Source organism: Hetaerina americana, unplaced genomic scaffold (genome assembly GCF_022747635.1).
Source record: "Hetaerina americana unplaced genomic scaffold, ioHetAmer1.1.p SCAF_3, whole genome shotgun sequence".
NCBI lineage: Eukaryota > Metazoa > Arthropoda > Insecta > Odonata > Calopterygidae > Hetaerina > Hetaerina americana.
The window spans coordinates 51,602,332-51,617,800 of NW_027286874.1; the positions used below are offsets into that span (position 1 = coordinate 51,602,332).

At 33.1% G+C, this 15,469-nt stretch overlaps 3 protein-coding genes across 8 annotated transcripts in view; 1 reads left to right on the plus strand and 2 right to left on the minus strand.

Annotated features, from left to right (window-relative positions):
- Nucleotides 1-1,285: 1,285 nt before the first annotated feature.
- On the plus strand, nt 1,286-1,897 carry LOC139690666 (U6 snRNA-associated Sm-like protein LSm5). The gene is made up of 3 exons (XM_071588160.1): nt 1,286-1,349; nt 1,493-1,689; nt 1,794-1,897. Exons 1-3 carry the CDS (start codon nt 1,304-1,306, stop codon nt 1,824-1,826), a joined length of 276 nt encoding a protein of 91 aa, XP_071444261.1. The 5' UTR covers nt 1,286-1,303; the 3' UTR covers nt 1,827-1,897.
- Nucleotides 1,898-2,143: 246 nt separating this feature from the next.
- On the minus strand, nt 2,144-4,062 carry Mos (Mos oncogene). 2 transcript variants are annotated; one of them, XM_071588204.1, is made up of 6 exons: nt 3,858-4,062; nt 3,573-3,754; nt 3,116-3,344; nt 2,845-3,016; nt 2,465-2,614; nt 2,144-2,338 (listed from the first exon to the last, which is right to left on the minus strand). In XM_071588204.1, the coding sequence occupies exons 1-6, from the start codon at nt 4,049-4,051 to the stop codon at nt 2,177-2,179; spliced, it is 1,089 nt and encodes a 362-aa protein (XP_071444305.1). In that variant the 5' UTR covers nt 4,052-4,062; the 3' UTR covers nt 2,144-2,176. The 2 variants fall into 2 exon arrangements, with proteins under 2 accessions (XP_071444305.1, XP_071444304.1); XM_071588203.1 differs by having other exon boundaries at nt 3,561-3,754.
- A 1,080-nt stretch (nt 4,063-5,142) lies between these two features.
- Nucleotides 5,143-15,469, minus strand: part of Ae2 (Anion exchanger 2) — a 176,059-nt gene continuing 165,732 nt past the window's right edge. For all 5 annotated transcript variants that reach the window (XM_071587120.1, XM_071587121.1, XM_071587118.1 and 2 more), the window contains 7 exons: nt 13,890-14,084; nt 13,631-13,797; nt 13,285-13,450; nt 12,598-13,057; nt 11,696-11,904; nt 9,509-9,679; nt 5,143-6,930 (listed from right to left, as the gene is read on the minus strand). In XM_071587120.1, coding sequence (XP_071443221.1) covers nt 6,853-6,930; nt 9,509-9,679; nt 11,696-11,904; nt 12,598-13,057; nt 13,285-13,450; nt 13,631-13,797; nt 13,890-14,084 — 1,446 coding nt within the window. In that variant the 3' untranslated portion in view covers nt 5,143-6,852. The remainder of the gene's footprint in view (nt 6,931-9,508; nt 9,680-11,695; nt 11,905-12,597; nt 13,058-13,284; nt 13,451-13,630; nt 13,798-13,889; nt 14,085-15,469) is intronic.

Below are 15,469 nucleotides of genomic sequence, written 5' to 3' on the forward strand. Positions count from 1 at the left end.
TGTACGGATGATGAATAAATAAATGGACATGCTTACTTGTAGGTCCCTGTAATTGGCATTGGGCTGTTTTTTTGAGTTCAATCTAATAAAATTAGCTGGTAGGACATTCAAATGTTATTCAAAGTAGTTCTTTGATATTCATAATTCTTATTCACTGAAGATATGCCAAATAAAATATTTCACATTATATTTCCAAGAGGCTACAAGTCAATAACATATTTTATACAAATCTTCTGTTTTCTCAATTTGGAAAAAATGAAAAAAAAACACCCATCCATCAAGGAACATATCGACTGTCACTGGTGTTCACGCTAAAACTGCGCAAGAGAACAATGCCATTCTGCAAAGGAGCAATCTTTAAGGAATCTCTACTATGGATCGTGACAATCTTTAAAATATCCTTTTGAATTTTTGTGCAATAAAATGTAGTTCAGCACCAATATAATACTTTCCTAGCACGAGAAACTGATTTTACCACATTATAATGACATAAACCATTCCGTTGCACGGCATCAACCTGCAACGGTAGGTACTCTACTTTGAAAGATTAATGTTTTCCCTCCCAATTCTGAACGAAAATATTCCAAGAGGGGGTGTTCTACATTTCTACACACTTCAGATATTACCCAATAAACATTGGTGTCAGTCTGAGATCTCCGAAAACGGTATGTCTAACATACTTATTTGTAAACAATACCGGTGTGGCCTATTTTAAGCTAAAATTTGAATGGTATATATATTACCATGCCATAATTCCGTTACACCTCCCATTTAGTAAAGTAAATTATATCTTATCAAGGGAAGACAATTTTCCGAGGAGAATAATTATTTTTGCCAAATTGCACCACTAACAATAATTAATATTCCAGCACACGTAGCACTAAGTAGATGCATATGAATATTTAAATACTTATAAACTAAGTCCGTATTTCCCATTTGAGGATTCCGCGACAGTAAATGAAAGCATTAGAATATTCATAACATCAATAGTTGTAAAGGTGACACTCCTGCATGCTCAGGCATGGCTGTCATAACAAAACCACCATAAAATAGTTAAAATAATCGGTACTCACTTAAATTTCTGCTGTATCCTTCGGAATTTCTCTATTTCACTGATTCACTAATAGCCATCCACTAAAAGAGTCTACATAACCTCCGAACAACATCAAATACTTGACGACTAAATAGCACTGCTTCTGCTCACAACGCCATATTGCTTCAACTACGAACGACTTCTTAAACACTTTCCTATTGGTTGTTTCGGAGACCTCTGCTTATCGAATCACTTATCACACCAATCAAAATGGCGGCGTCCGTCAATTCGAATCCAACTACTATTCTTCCTTTAGGTGAGAATTATTGTAATATGAAGAGATCAGAATATCTCTGTCCAATTTGTTAGTGTACTCTTATAAGGAGGCTGTGTAGTAATTCTTAACCGCTAAAAGCCTCAATGAAATATCATCTTAGCGTCGTTTTCTTCTACTTTCAGAGTTGGTAGACAAGTGTATTGGTTCACGCATCCACATTGTTATGAAAAATGACAAAGAAATTGTGGGAACGTTACAAGGATTTGATGATTTTGTGAATATATTACTCGAAGACGTAATTGAGTATGAAACAACCTCCGAGGGAAAACGTGTTACCCGGCACGATCAAATTCTTCTTAATGGAACGAATATTACAATGGTGAGGAAACTCATTAACGTACATTTCGTAAATTAGTTATTGTATTTATATAATTTACATTCTTTCGGTTCTGAATATTGATCGACACGTGCAATTTTTTTTAGTTAATTCCCGGAGGAGATCCACCTGACATCTGAAAAATGGGACTTTATCTCAAGTTTACTTATTTTTTGTATCAAAAATGTAAATACATTCCTTTGTGGATTTATTGTATGGATTTATTTCACGTCCATGCCCATTTATTTTTTATTGCCTTCACCCTCTAGTTCGACGAATTTTATTATGATATTGAAATAGGATAGGTGAAGCCTTTTTTGAGTCTTTCGTTTGCACGATGCGGATGGAGCTGAATTATCATTCAATGTAGCCGTGTTACAAAACAATTCTCGTATTTATTTGCAAACAGTGTACAAACATAAACTATATTTTATACAACGTAATATGTTATAAATATTTACTCTGACTAGCCGTTGGAAGCAAATTAATGTCATCCTATTCTTGCTATTCCTAGTAAAGACGAGATCACCCCATCAATTTCAGGCCTCCCATGATGATCGCTGGCCCAACAGTTCTCATAAAGTTGTATGTAGTCGAATTCATCTTTGGTAGTCGCTGCTAATTTTCTTGGTCGTTGGTGCTGGGTAACAACCTGAAATATTTTATTGTTTTACAAGTGTGTCACCCCTTGTTAAACGGCAATAAGTCGCATTTCATCATAATTCACTGATAATCATTCATGATTATCAGTGAATGTTCATACTTTGGCATGTGATACCTTGTAAATTACTGAATCAATGTCATCGCCATAATATGGTGGCTCTCTTGCAAGCATCTGCCACATTAATATACCAAATGAATAAATGTCTGCCTTACATGTAACACACAATCCTCGTAAAACTTCAGGTGCTGCAAACACTGGTGTTCCCTGCGATTAAATTTGTTGCAATATACATCTTGCACATTTTTTCAATAGCATAATATTTTAGCACCATTTCCTGCCTGCTTACAGCTTTCAATTTTTTATGGAAGTTATAGAAGGACATAATGCAAAATAACGTTCATTTTAATTTTCTAAGTTATAAAAAATTCAATTTCTTTTTCGATGTGGGCGACTACTTGCTCATTTGTGGAATACAAAAGGATAAGTAATCATACTGGCCAAGGAGCTTTAACACCATCTGCCATATCCATAATTCTGGAACTACCAAAATCGCAAAGCTTGCAATGGTCTTCCATATCAATTACTATATTTTCAGGCTTGACATCCAAATGTATTATCTTGTTTTTGTGGCAGTGTTGCAAAGCAAACCCTACATCAAGGGCGTACCTTAGTGAAAAGGGAATGATGTACTTAGTTTATTTCAATCCGTACCAATTGATAAAAAATGTATTAATTTTATTTAAGTTGTTATAATGATATTTTTACCTGGTGCATCTCTCTATGTCAAGAATAAATGTGGTATCATTGATTTTTCTCAACAAATTTGCTCCGTTACAGTACTCCATCAAGATTATGTCATAATTTCCTTTGTTATAGACCGTTTTTATAACTCTTATTATATTAGGGTGAACAAGTTGTGCTGCATTCTCCTCCTTATGAATAACTTTAGACTTGGTTTGTTCTTTTGAGATAAGTTTAACAGCAATCGGACTCTCTGAAAGAAATATAATAATTTGCTCTATATTCACTTCCTTTTAATTAGTGTGAATATTTACATTAACTTGCATAAATGTCCACCAGATTCCACACAACAAGATATCCACCAGATGCTTTGGGATTTACCAACATAAAATTTATCCTTATTTTTAAAGCATTTGTTTTGATTTTACCATATCATAGATTGGAAGTATTAACTGAGATAAAAACTCACCTTTATACAAACCTTTGATCACTGTTCCAAATCTGCCTCGCCCAAGAATATTTTGGCTTGATATACCCTCTACTCCTTTCTTTTCCAGTTCTTTCAACACAGGTGAGTTGATCAAAGGAATGTTACAATTTGGTACTTGGAGGTGGTTGTGTGCATGTATTTTAGCACATGTGGCTTGACTTACTGTTTGATTACTTAAACATTATGAGAAAGCCTTATGTTTACATTGCTGTTTATATAAAATGAATAAGTCGAGTATATAATCATGCTAGCATCATTGAAGATAATAATTCTTACCTTGAGTAGGTTTTTTTTAGCTGAAATTCACTATTTTCATGATTCTCCCTTTCATTTTGAACAGTAAATATATTTTTTCTAACTTTAAAATAATTCGGTGAGCTGGGTGAAACACCCTTATTTGGACTAAGAGACAAGCTAGTACACTGCCTGGGACTTAAAATTTTTGATAATGATTTACCCAAGTTAGCCATTGCTTGTGAAAGTGAATGCCATTCGAAAAGAACCCATAATACTGATTCACTTTTTTTATTTGTAATGCCATCTATTTCTTAATTATGAAATGATTTCTCCTTTCATCTGTCTATTTTATAAAAGAATCCACAGTATTTGAAATTTGTTTCAATTGTCTAAATAATACCAGTTTATATGGCTTGCATCGTTTTGTATCTGCATTTCCTCTGTTGGATATCTATTTTCTTGAACATATTTCATATCACATTTATGCGACTTTTATGAAGCAATATTTTATTACAATTAAATCTTTTATACAGCCAATAACTAAGGAATGAATTTCATGACAATATCATCATTTCATGTCGGCATGGTTTCATCAATGGAAATCTTGTATTACATTTAGCCAGTACCAAATTTATTCTGTAATCCGTGAGGAAATTCTGGGATTATTACCTGTTGCCAGTCAGTAATTAAGAGCAGCAGTTCACTAAGCAGGTACTGTCTATATAAAATGTATGGACTCTCTCAGGGGCATCTTCAAACTGTAATCTATTCTTAAAATTCAATGTTGGTGATTTGATAGCCATAATATGTAAATTACAAAAGCTAACCATTTCCTTGTCAAGTATGCTCAGCCATTAGTGTACAATCCTGCACACCACAGATTTTCTTCAGTTCCACTTTTATTATAATAAATTCAATTTTTATTTTGAAAGTCATAGTGCATTGTGATGAAAACTGGAACGAGATCATATTTACAATCAGGACTTATGTCATGAAACGTATTACATACTTCTTCAGCTAATCAAACCAAACGTCTATTGGTCAGTGCCATTGAGCAGGACTCAATGCAATACTGACCTATTTAATAGCCAATACCTTGTCTTATACGTGTTTACTGATTATATTGATAGATGATATACCCAAGCCGAATGTACATGTAATAAAAATGCATTTGAATAAAAAAATCTTCTACTGTTCTCAATTTCAGTCAATAACATTCTCTAGCTGTATGTTCCACATTTCATTTCATGGTTGTGCATAGATAATATATCCACAAAGAATAGGGTATGTATTGGTGAAATAAAAAATATAATTCACTAATAGAGTAAAATTTTGTGCTCTTTAATGCAGTCCAAGATGGAAAAAAATGTTCCACTTTATGAAAGTAGAAACTATTTCATCATAGTTGTCATTTACAAATATTTTCATAAGTACTGTGCACTTCCAGCAACTTTTATTTTACTTTGTAACCCATCTCTTACTTCAACCCACATTCAAATTGAAGGTTAAGTAATCCTTCAAAAGAAGAAGTTGAAAACTGGAGTTTAATATAAAATTATTCATAATGATGAAAAGCGTAAAGTATCATAAAATTAAAATTCTAGTATAAATACAGTTTCACAAGGAAAATACTGTTCAGTTACAATAAATTTCATCCTTAACTATATAAAAATACTCCAGTAACCCAAAAGCCCTGTCCTTGCTTAAAAGTTACAATTATAAAAAGATTTTATGTTTGTTGAAATAGATACCTGCAATTCATACCAAGACCAGCTTGTAACATTCATAGAAAAATACTGACAAAATATTTCCCCTGATCATTAAGTTCTACTTCCTTACAGAATCACAGAGTTCATAGAGAACCATGAAATACCCATTTTTAAATGAGCTTTCTAGGACTGAGAAAAAACCAACAACTTTTATCTTTACAAGCTCTCTCTCACAACAACAGCACAGAAGATGTTGCTATTTTACCACTACACATTGAACTTAAGTGCTCTGGACTCTTTCTGTGCTTTGCTGCCATTAACAATCAAAATATTGTAACACAACCTCCACATAATTGGCACCATAATAACAGTGGTCAGTTTTTCTGACAATTAGTAAACATTTCAAACACTCAACCTATAATGAACCTACAGGATACAGTCCTGTGCCATATTCAGCACTTAATAATTGATGAAAATATTAAACAACATAAGGTCAATTCCTTAACAATTATTTACACTTCTTACTATAATATCACTTTTGTTAACAGGTGGAGATTACCTTTTTTCAGACTGGAAATACTAGGTTAAAAATCTTCATTGATAGAAGTGGAACTTTAAATAAAATGAAGAGTTTCTGAATAGTTACAGTATTTACAACAACTAGAAAAAAATATGGAAAGATAAATTAACTATTTTTGCCGTGGCTCATTTATATTTCTAATTAGAGAATAATTTCACTTAAGAGCAGCAGTTTTTTGTTAATTATGGTTTTCTAGTAGCTTGGGAAACAAGTAATGAGTGAAAAATATAATATCTGGAATTCTTATTCCAATATTTGAAATTTCAACTGCTGTAGTATGTAGATAGTGTATTAATTTAATATTGGAAACTACAAGAAACTAACTTACTATTCAACAACAGAGACTTTTGAGTCATAAACCCAACTACGAAAATACTGTTTACATAAAAATACTTCCTTAAGAGCACTAGTATACGGTTAAAATGCATTTAAGCAAGAGTTGTGACCACATGCGAAGACTTCAATGACAGGTACTCTACATTTTAAATAAAAACAACAATTATATAAAATTCCTTAACCATTGCAATGCCCTCAATGAAATCATAACAAGCAAGAATAATAATTTACATGGTTAACAGAGAGGAAATACATAAAGGCACTTTCATGTAAAAACTAGCATCCCCAACCAAAACAACTAAGATGCTTCTGTTGTTCTTAACAGAAACTTGGTGTTGTGGTGTAACTGAAGAGCACTTGTTTCTCACATCATCAAGTAATAATAAAGGTCAAAGAAATATGGAAAACTCTATCCAGGAAGCCGGGCTTGTGTGTAAAAGTCTGGTTCTTCGTCTTCATTTTCTAATGCTGCATCACTGCTATCAAGCTGTAAGTACAGAAATTGAAAATAAATATTTATATTGATACTTTCTGATTCATTATTTTTTTTAAGATTGCCAGCATATTACGATTCCTTCCCTTTTTCAAAAGTATCCTTTTTGCCAACATGAAAACTGTCTTTGTGAGACAAAATAAAATTTGGGTTGTAACCATCGCTTCATTAAATCATCAAGACTTACAAAAGGCTTTGTAACACATTTTGTGCATTCTTATCCATCATAAGGCATCCCGAGAACATTTTAGAGCTTAATTCAATATGTTCATCTGGCCTATCTAATACAGTAATTCACCTAGAGGTGACAGCTTTGTCAAGCAGAAAGCTAAACTATGATCACCAATCAATTCAATGATAATATACTTTAATTTCAAAAAATACATAACTTATTAACCAAGAAAAGTACTGTTGATTTTGGTAGTTTTAATCTAGGGAATATATTATACCTTATTTGACGTGAAAGACATCACTAGTTACCGCATAAAATGATACTTTCATTTTATGGTCTATAGTATTAAATTTTGCATAAACAAAGTTATTTGATTGATTCTCATTCATTCAGCATCTACCGAATGAAACTCTCGCAAGGATAATTGTAAAACGCGTGGATATTGTTTTCTCTGAGAGCATTTGATATTATTGCCTCTCCAATGTGTATCTCCCAAATGCCATGACATTTCTGCCTATGTAAGGGCCATCCATCAGGTTGACCTGACCATCAAGTTTTAAATCTTGAAAAAATGTCTTCACTTGTAACTTTAAAGCAGAGCCTGAAAATGGAAACCTTAAAACATTCCCAAACAAACATGTATAAATAATCATTCACTGCCTCATTTCTGAGGCCTGTCTTCCCTTCTAGTTTTGGGGTTTTAACCATTTATTCAAGAAGAAATGTAGTCTTCCTTCTGCAATCTATGTTCATAATGCCTCTAATGGTAATGGTCTGATTACTACTTCCATAAATACTGAAAATGACCACATATTGTTGGGGTTCTTATTTGTTAAAATGTAGGGGAAGGGTAGGAATATGTTGGATTCTAATTCTATTGTGAAGGTAATGGAATTATTGAGGTCAGTGAGGAAATCATGTATGCATTGGAAGAGCCAAAGCAGATGTATATGCAATATAATGAAAGTAAGTGGATGGGAAATGGTTGGAGGAAGATTTGGCAGTGTTTTCAAAATTATTTAGGTATAGTTCAGCTGAGAATGGGGAAAGAGATTTGCTCATACTAGTGCCAGAAATTTGCTTGAAATAGAGATTGTTTAATTGAAAATAATTAAAGGTGCCAAATACAAAGACTGGTGAGGCATGTGCAGTCATTTACTGCGGCTTCTTCAACGCAAGGTTATGGGCCAGCTCTACAGAATTTTTTCATGGAAAACATGCTGGAGAAACCTAATTTATGAGACTAGCCATTGCATTAGGGAATAGAATGGTGAATTAATTTCAGAAACTATAGGTAACATTAGACAATTGATTATATGGATTCTGGAGGGATAGTAGTTTGGGGCAGGAGAATTCTGGATATTGAGAGAGAATTTAATTTCAGATTAAATAGGTTATGACATGATTTGAGAGCAGTTTTAGAGTGGGTGAGACCATCTCATTCAAGGCATTTTTTAATTGTGTGCATGTCCCAGAATTGAGAAGTTCTTGGACTTTCAGAAGGTACTCTTGTTTTGTCTAGGATTACATGGAGTTACCTTTAACTTACCCCTACCTTTCACACACCACATCCCTATCTCTCTGACCTCCTATTACCTCATGCCACTCGAAATCAGTGAAAGAGCCACAAACATCAAGGGGATCTTACGGAAGACAATTGTCAAAATATTTTCTACCAAGCAATCAAGCCCCATGAGCAACCATTTCTCTGTTGGGTCCTCTCCCACCCCTCATCCTGCTCCTCTTGTTCCCCCCTTCATCATCATTGGCCTTTGAAATCCCACCAAAATGAAAAAAAAACATGATTAGCTAGATAAATCACCAAGATTTGGCCCATGGACCCTTGGTTGTTAACAAACTCTTATCTTATGAGGCTAATAAGTTACACCAAACAAATTTGCCATATCTTTACTAGTATTGAGATTGCTAATCAAGAGGAATTAACATTCATACATGCCTGGCATTTATTTCACTTCCGATGAAAAAAGTTGTTCTAGATATGCAACTCTGCCATTACTGAGAATCACACATACTTCATCTAATACGTTTATTTGTAACAAAGGTGGGTGGCTTTTATTTAGTTCAATTATAATTATAACAGTTATGCTGTGTGAGCAAATTACATTAATGGAAAGCTAGGCATATTCTATTCTATTGCCCTTACATATCAATTGGACTCAAGTAACATAACACTTTGTTTCTGTGCAAGTAATCCACTTCATAGCTCTAAATTAGCACTATAACAGTAAGGGGATTGTCATTCAATGTAAACAAATACTCATTTCATGAAAAACTGATGCACAATTTAGATATTTAACTCTAAAATTAATTGGAAAGAATACTTAACTCTGAAAGTAAGATGAAGGTATGTTTTCTTACATATTAAGATTTAATACTTACTGCATGTAATTCTGAAGGAGAGAAACAATGTTTGAGATGGATTCGTAATGGAACCATTAGAATTAGAAAAAATGGAAAAGCTAGAGCTGCTTGGGTTGACTTCACAGTCCAGAGTACAACAAGACACATGAGCTGAATAAATGTGAATAGATGCATCTTCATTGTCTGCACCTAAAATGAGAAAAGAGCATTCATCCATCACTAACACTCACAATTGAAAAAATCACACTGAGATTACTATTATTTCCTTTGACTCTCGGTTATGCTATGGAAATAATAAAACTGGATAAAACTTCCAATTAAAACTAAAATCAAGACATATAACAGTCTGAAGTATGCAAATAGGTGATTTTGAGGATGAATTTATTTGGACATGCTGACTATTATCATTTCAGTTTTTCTAAATAAAATTAAAATAAAGTTGATTGACAATTTGATATCAATCATTTATTACGGTTCATAGTATGATGTATCAATTATCAAGAATAAACATATAATCACACTGTATATATACTTGAAGTGCATTTTAATCTTGCATATCTTATCAAGAATAGGTGGAAAGGAAATCCAAAGGAGACAGGAAAGGTGGATTCAGAGCCCTTTGATTGGGGATAGGATTTTAAGGATTGTGGTATAGGGGAGAACATTAGGTATGTGAGGTAGGGGGAGGAAAAGGACAGGCATGTTGGACAGAATGGAGGGAGGAAGTAAGTATGCAGCATTGACAAAGAAAGGGTTTCTTGTAGTGTCAGGATGTGTTTTGCTAGAAGAAGCTGAGAAATATATTATCGCTGTATTTGCGCATCCAAAACCTACCCTAAATGGTCAACAACCAATAATAACTGCCTCATTAAGCTATGAAGCCAAATGTATGACATTATTATATGGATGATTTCCATGATCATGTGTGCATTTGCACTCATATAAATGTTGTCATACCTGTCAAGATTCTTTTTAATCAATCATTGAGTAGCACAATTCACACCCATTGCAGGTACATATAATGCTTATGACTTCAGCCAACATCAATTAGAAATGCTATCACTTTTAATGCTAAGGAAATTTTTCAGGAACTAAGAATGAAAATTTAATAAAATGACATTTCAGGAATGGACTTTGATGAAGCAATCTGGTAGTTTGAAATGTTTTCAATTTATTTTATTAAGTCTTCTTCAATCAAGTCATTTAATAATGCTCGGTGAGGTCTGTCGGAAATCTGGTTATTATTGTTGCTCTTTCTCAGTCATTATAGTCTCTCGTTTACTCAATAAATGATAGCTGATAATCAAAGGGCATAAAATTGTAGAATCTTCATTATATGGAAATTAATTTTTTTATTAGAGATGTTCTCCAAAATAAATAATCAACTATCCTTATTTGCTAGGTGGAATGTATTTATTTTAGGGCATTATTTGTGAGGATGGGTCTTCTTAGATAAAAAACCATGTGCAAATGATTTTGATAACATGAAATCCTAGATTTTATCCTAGCTTTTTAATTTTGACTGATTTTATTTACTTTCCATGTCTCCAAATAACCAATACTGTATCAAATAAAATAAATAGTTTTAAAATGGAACACACACAATCACTGGCTCTTTTTAACTACAGATTAAAGTAATCCCTTGAAAGTGAAAATCCAGATTACAGTCAATTTCCCCCCAACTACTCCACAATAAATACCAATACAAAGAATTCAATATTTGTGTATTTTGGATAACTATGAAATGGAAATCAGAATGTTGGGACTAACACAGCACAATGATGCATGAGTCATAGCATCATAGACATTTTTTAATGATGTTACTGCATTGTTTACATCATGGTGGTCCCTAGCCCTTATGAAGATTGATAATTTTGCTGGGCACATTGAAAGTGGGACTAAATCTAACATACCCATTTTTTGAAGAATGAAATGAGTAGTAATTAAAAATATTGCAATCTATGCTCTTCTTGCTACTTCTCTGGTAGTAATAAATATTCTTTGAGCGCTTTGAGCAACAACAAGTTTTTTTAACTAAAAAAGCTTATATCGGCTCTTCCTCTAATGAGAAACTTGACTGAATGCGTTTTATTCCGAACCTAGCTTTGTCTATTAATAAATTCATTTCTATATTGCATGAGATAGAAATAACAGATTTCACTTGTTTATTTATTTTTAAAATATTTGCTTGTTATTAATTCTTACCCTCCGAACATATGGTACCCGTGGATGATGTTTAACTGGCATAAAAAATAGATGCAGACGGTCAATAAACTGAATTCCATTGGTGGAAGAGATGCCCATGTATAGGAAGACACCAAATAGGACGGCAATAGGCACAAGGCGCAACAATGGGGCCATCAAGACAGACACCCCAACAAGCACACTTACAACAAGTGCACTTAGTCGTTGCTCTGTGTTTTCCAGCCACGTACAAAATGCCATGAAAAACAAGAAAAATTAACCATATAAATAAAACACATATATAAAAATGTTGACATACTACTCCACTCTGGATAAAAAAGATTATTTGCTTGTATTTAATATGTCTGCATGGGATTGAAAGAGGCTCAGTCTGCAACTTGTTTAAGATGACATGTTAGCCAATTTGGCAAAAATAAGTAAAAGAGCCAAGCATTGTATCATTATCTTTCATTGCATATTACAACTTCATATTATAGAGAAACATTGAAATGAGTTTTAAAATATTTTCGAGATGACACTCATGCATATCTTTTCATTCATCTCTTTCATTATATGTCGATATGAATTAGTGTAATTTGAATATGATGAGAGGTTTACGGTTTATTTCAATAACATAAATACTGAGCGTACAATATGTGTTAGACTATCTACTCATACTGACTTTTCAGTGGTGCTTTTTAGTCAGGTAGAGTTCTGAGTTAAGGCTTTCCAATTACTAACTCAACCATAAATTTTAGTTAAAATGGATAAGAAATACACCACCTACTGAATCCAACACTAGTGTTTAATCGTCCTAATTAATGAAATATTGAAAATGTTTGAGTCTAAATTTTGCTTTAGTGTAGTGAAAGTAAACAAATGGCTCAGTTCCCATGGGTCCATATTCATCTACTGTTGCATACCTTTGACTTCAATGATGTGAGGCTTATCTCCAGGAGCATGTGTCCGAGACATCACAGTTACAGCAGAGACATGAGCCACAGAGCGGACTGTAGCTGCACACATCCATGGAGCCCCCAAAATACCACACCCAGTATTTATTAAACAAATCAAAACAATATCAAGGTGAAACCCTGATCCTTTGCGAAGTTTTCTGTCCTTGTTATCAATGATAAGTTCACAGATATGAGTTTCCATGAACAGAAGTATGTAGATGAGAAGGGCTGGTACAACAGCTGCAAAAGCAACCCAAATCTCTACCGTCGTGGGTGATACAACCCAGCCTCGAGATCCAGGTCTTGATGGTGATAAGCCTTCTGGAACCATCAACTTTTCAGTATACGTGTCTGGAATTACATAATCCAGAGATACCATTGTAATTATGGCTATTGGTACTCCAAAATCACCTAGTGCACGCCTTGCCTAAAACAGTCACGGATAAATTTATTAGCCTATTTCTTTGATAAAAGTGAAAACAAATATCCTTATGCCTCTTTATATCATCTACTTCTTCAACATGCATAACTTCAGTTATAATCTCTTCTAGCCACATTAGGGACATCATAGTTATTCTTCTGCTTTTAACAGCATGATAGATAAAAATGAATGGTAAAATTTGCAAACATATTTCAGGAAACATGATTACTTACATTTCGTCCTAAAAAGTTACTATTTCGAAACTGACGAAGATAGTATGCAATGAAAAATGTACCCAGTGCTAAGATTGTGCAAAGCAAGGCTGTATTTGGCTGGTTCTCCAGATGTAAATAGCCACCCTCATCTTCAACAATAATCGAGCCATTTTCCACATGTAAACTGTTAGAAAAAATTGGATTAAAAATATTTTCAGTAAAAATTCTAATTCAATCCACATTGTGTAATCATGCACTTTTATTGCACATAACATTTTTTCCATTACTTCTGTTTTCTGTTATAAAAATCGAGTTTCATCATTAAAAATATTATACTTTTAACTAAGTGAACTGTTGACATTACCTCAGATTGGAACCATAACCTTCTAACTGCACTACATTAGTATTGCTTGGCAAATAACCTACATTCTCCCATGTATTTGTAATGTTGGTAGAATTATTTGTCTCATTTCCGGTCAACCCAGGACTAAAGTGGCAATAGGAAGCCACTAGTGGATGCTTGTGAAATACCTATCAAAATAATCATTTTGAATGAAACCACAATGTAATCAACAACAAAACAAAAGATATTCATACATAAATGCACTCAATTCAGTCCTTGCCTGATATAATTTCAATAAACTTTCATAGATGAAAAGCAGAGAAATGAGAGTTGCAAAGATATCCTGAGTGAACCGGGTAAACATCTTCACCAGCACACTGCCTTCCACTACCACCACGATTAAAGCAATAACTGTCAGCCATACTCCAATCCAGACTCTCATTGCAAGGAAGTCAACACCATTCATTGAGCAGAACTGTATGGTTTGTGAAATAAAATGAAAAATATTGTTAATTCTCAAACAGCTTGTACCTTTTGTACATATTCTGTTACTGGTTAGGGGGATCATCTCCCATTTAAAGAAAGCTACCCTATTCAAATAGTAAAAATATATTAACATATGATTACATCTTGTATTTAATCTACCAATGTTCTCCTTATGTATAAAGGCTAAAATATAGTTTTTTCACTGCAAATAATATTGAAAAAGTACTTTATGAAAGTAATAACAAAGTTAATTAGGTATGTCGATATAACAAAAATATACATTCTTATAATTGATCACTAAATAGAGGTTTAACTGTATTTATGGGCATCACCAATGGATATTGGCTTTTGGATACCTTAGGAGTGAATTATTATCCTCCTTAACTTATTTAACTTAGCACTTCCACATAAAGATATAATACTTCACGACCATGGTTTCGATGCTGTGCATCATCATCAGCTTTTTTTACCTTCATCATTTAGGAATTCCACAAGTTTAAACCTGAAACTGTTATCTGTATTTAACTTTACACTTAACCAGCAGGTAACTCTGCAATTTTCGGAAATAACTTCACCTATTGAGAGTTACTGTCACAGCCATTAAGTATTGCCATGCATTTCAATGAAAGTATTAACTAAGTGCTTATATTTTTGGTAAAATTATTTAAGGATCACTATTAATTAGATTAAACCTCAGGAAAACAAAATACATCCATTGGAACAGTTAAGCCATAAACTTTATTTTGGCCTTAGTGGTCACACACTACAACAGTAATGAGAATGGAATTTCAGGAGGTATGTAAGTTAATCCATGGTACTAAAATGCATCAATGAGAAGAAACAAATACCTTTCTCAGGTATAACATCTATTCCCATCTTCTTTTAGATTAATAATGAATAAATATCATATTTTTGAACATCTCAAGGGGTTGATTTTTTCAAATTAAATTGTTCAATCAAATTAATTCATATTACACATTACATCAAATTAACTCTTACTGCAGCAGGGACAATGTGCCTAGATATCATAGTAAATGTGTCCAAAAATAAATGGTAAATATCTAAATACGTACACAATCAAAATATTATGTGTTATTTTAAGCATTTTTCTCGGAGCATGTTCCCTCAGCTTTTTCATTTTGGGGATATAATAATGTTTTTCCAACCAATAAGATAATTTACAAGTTGAAAATGAAAAGCAAGAAAAATAAAACTATACACTTCATTAATACAATGCAATTCCATAACAGAAAAATCATGGGAATCAGTCAAATATCAGTAAAATTCTCCTAGACAGGCATTTTATTTTTAAACTAACCAATACAAATGCTATAAAAAAACTTCATTGGCACCATGAGGTACAAGCTAATAAAA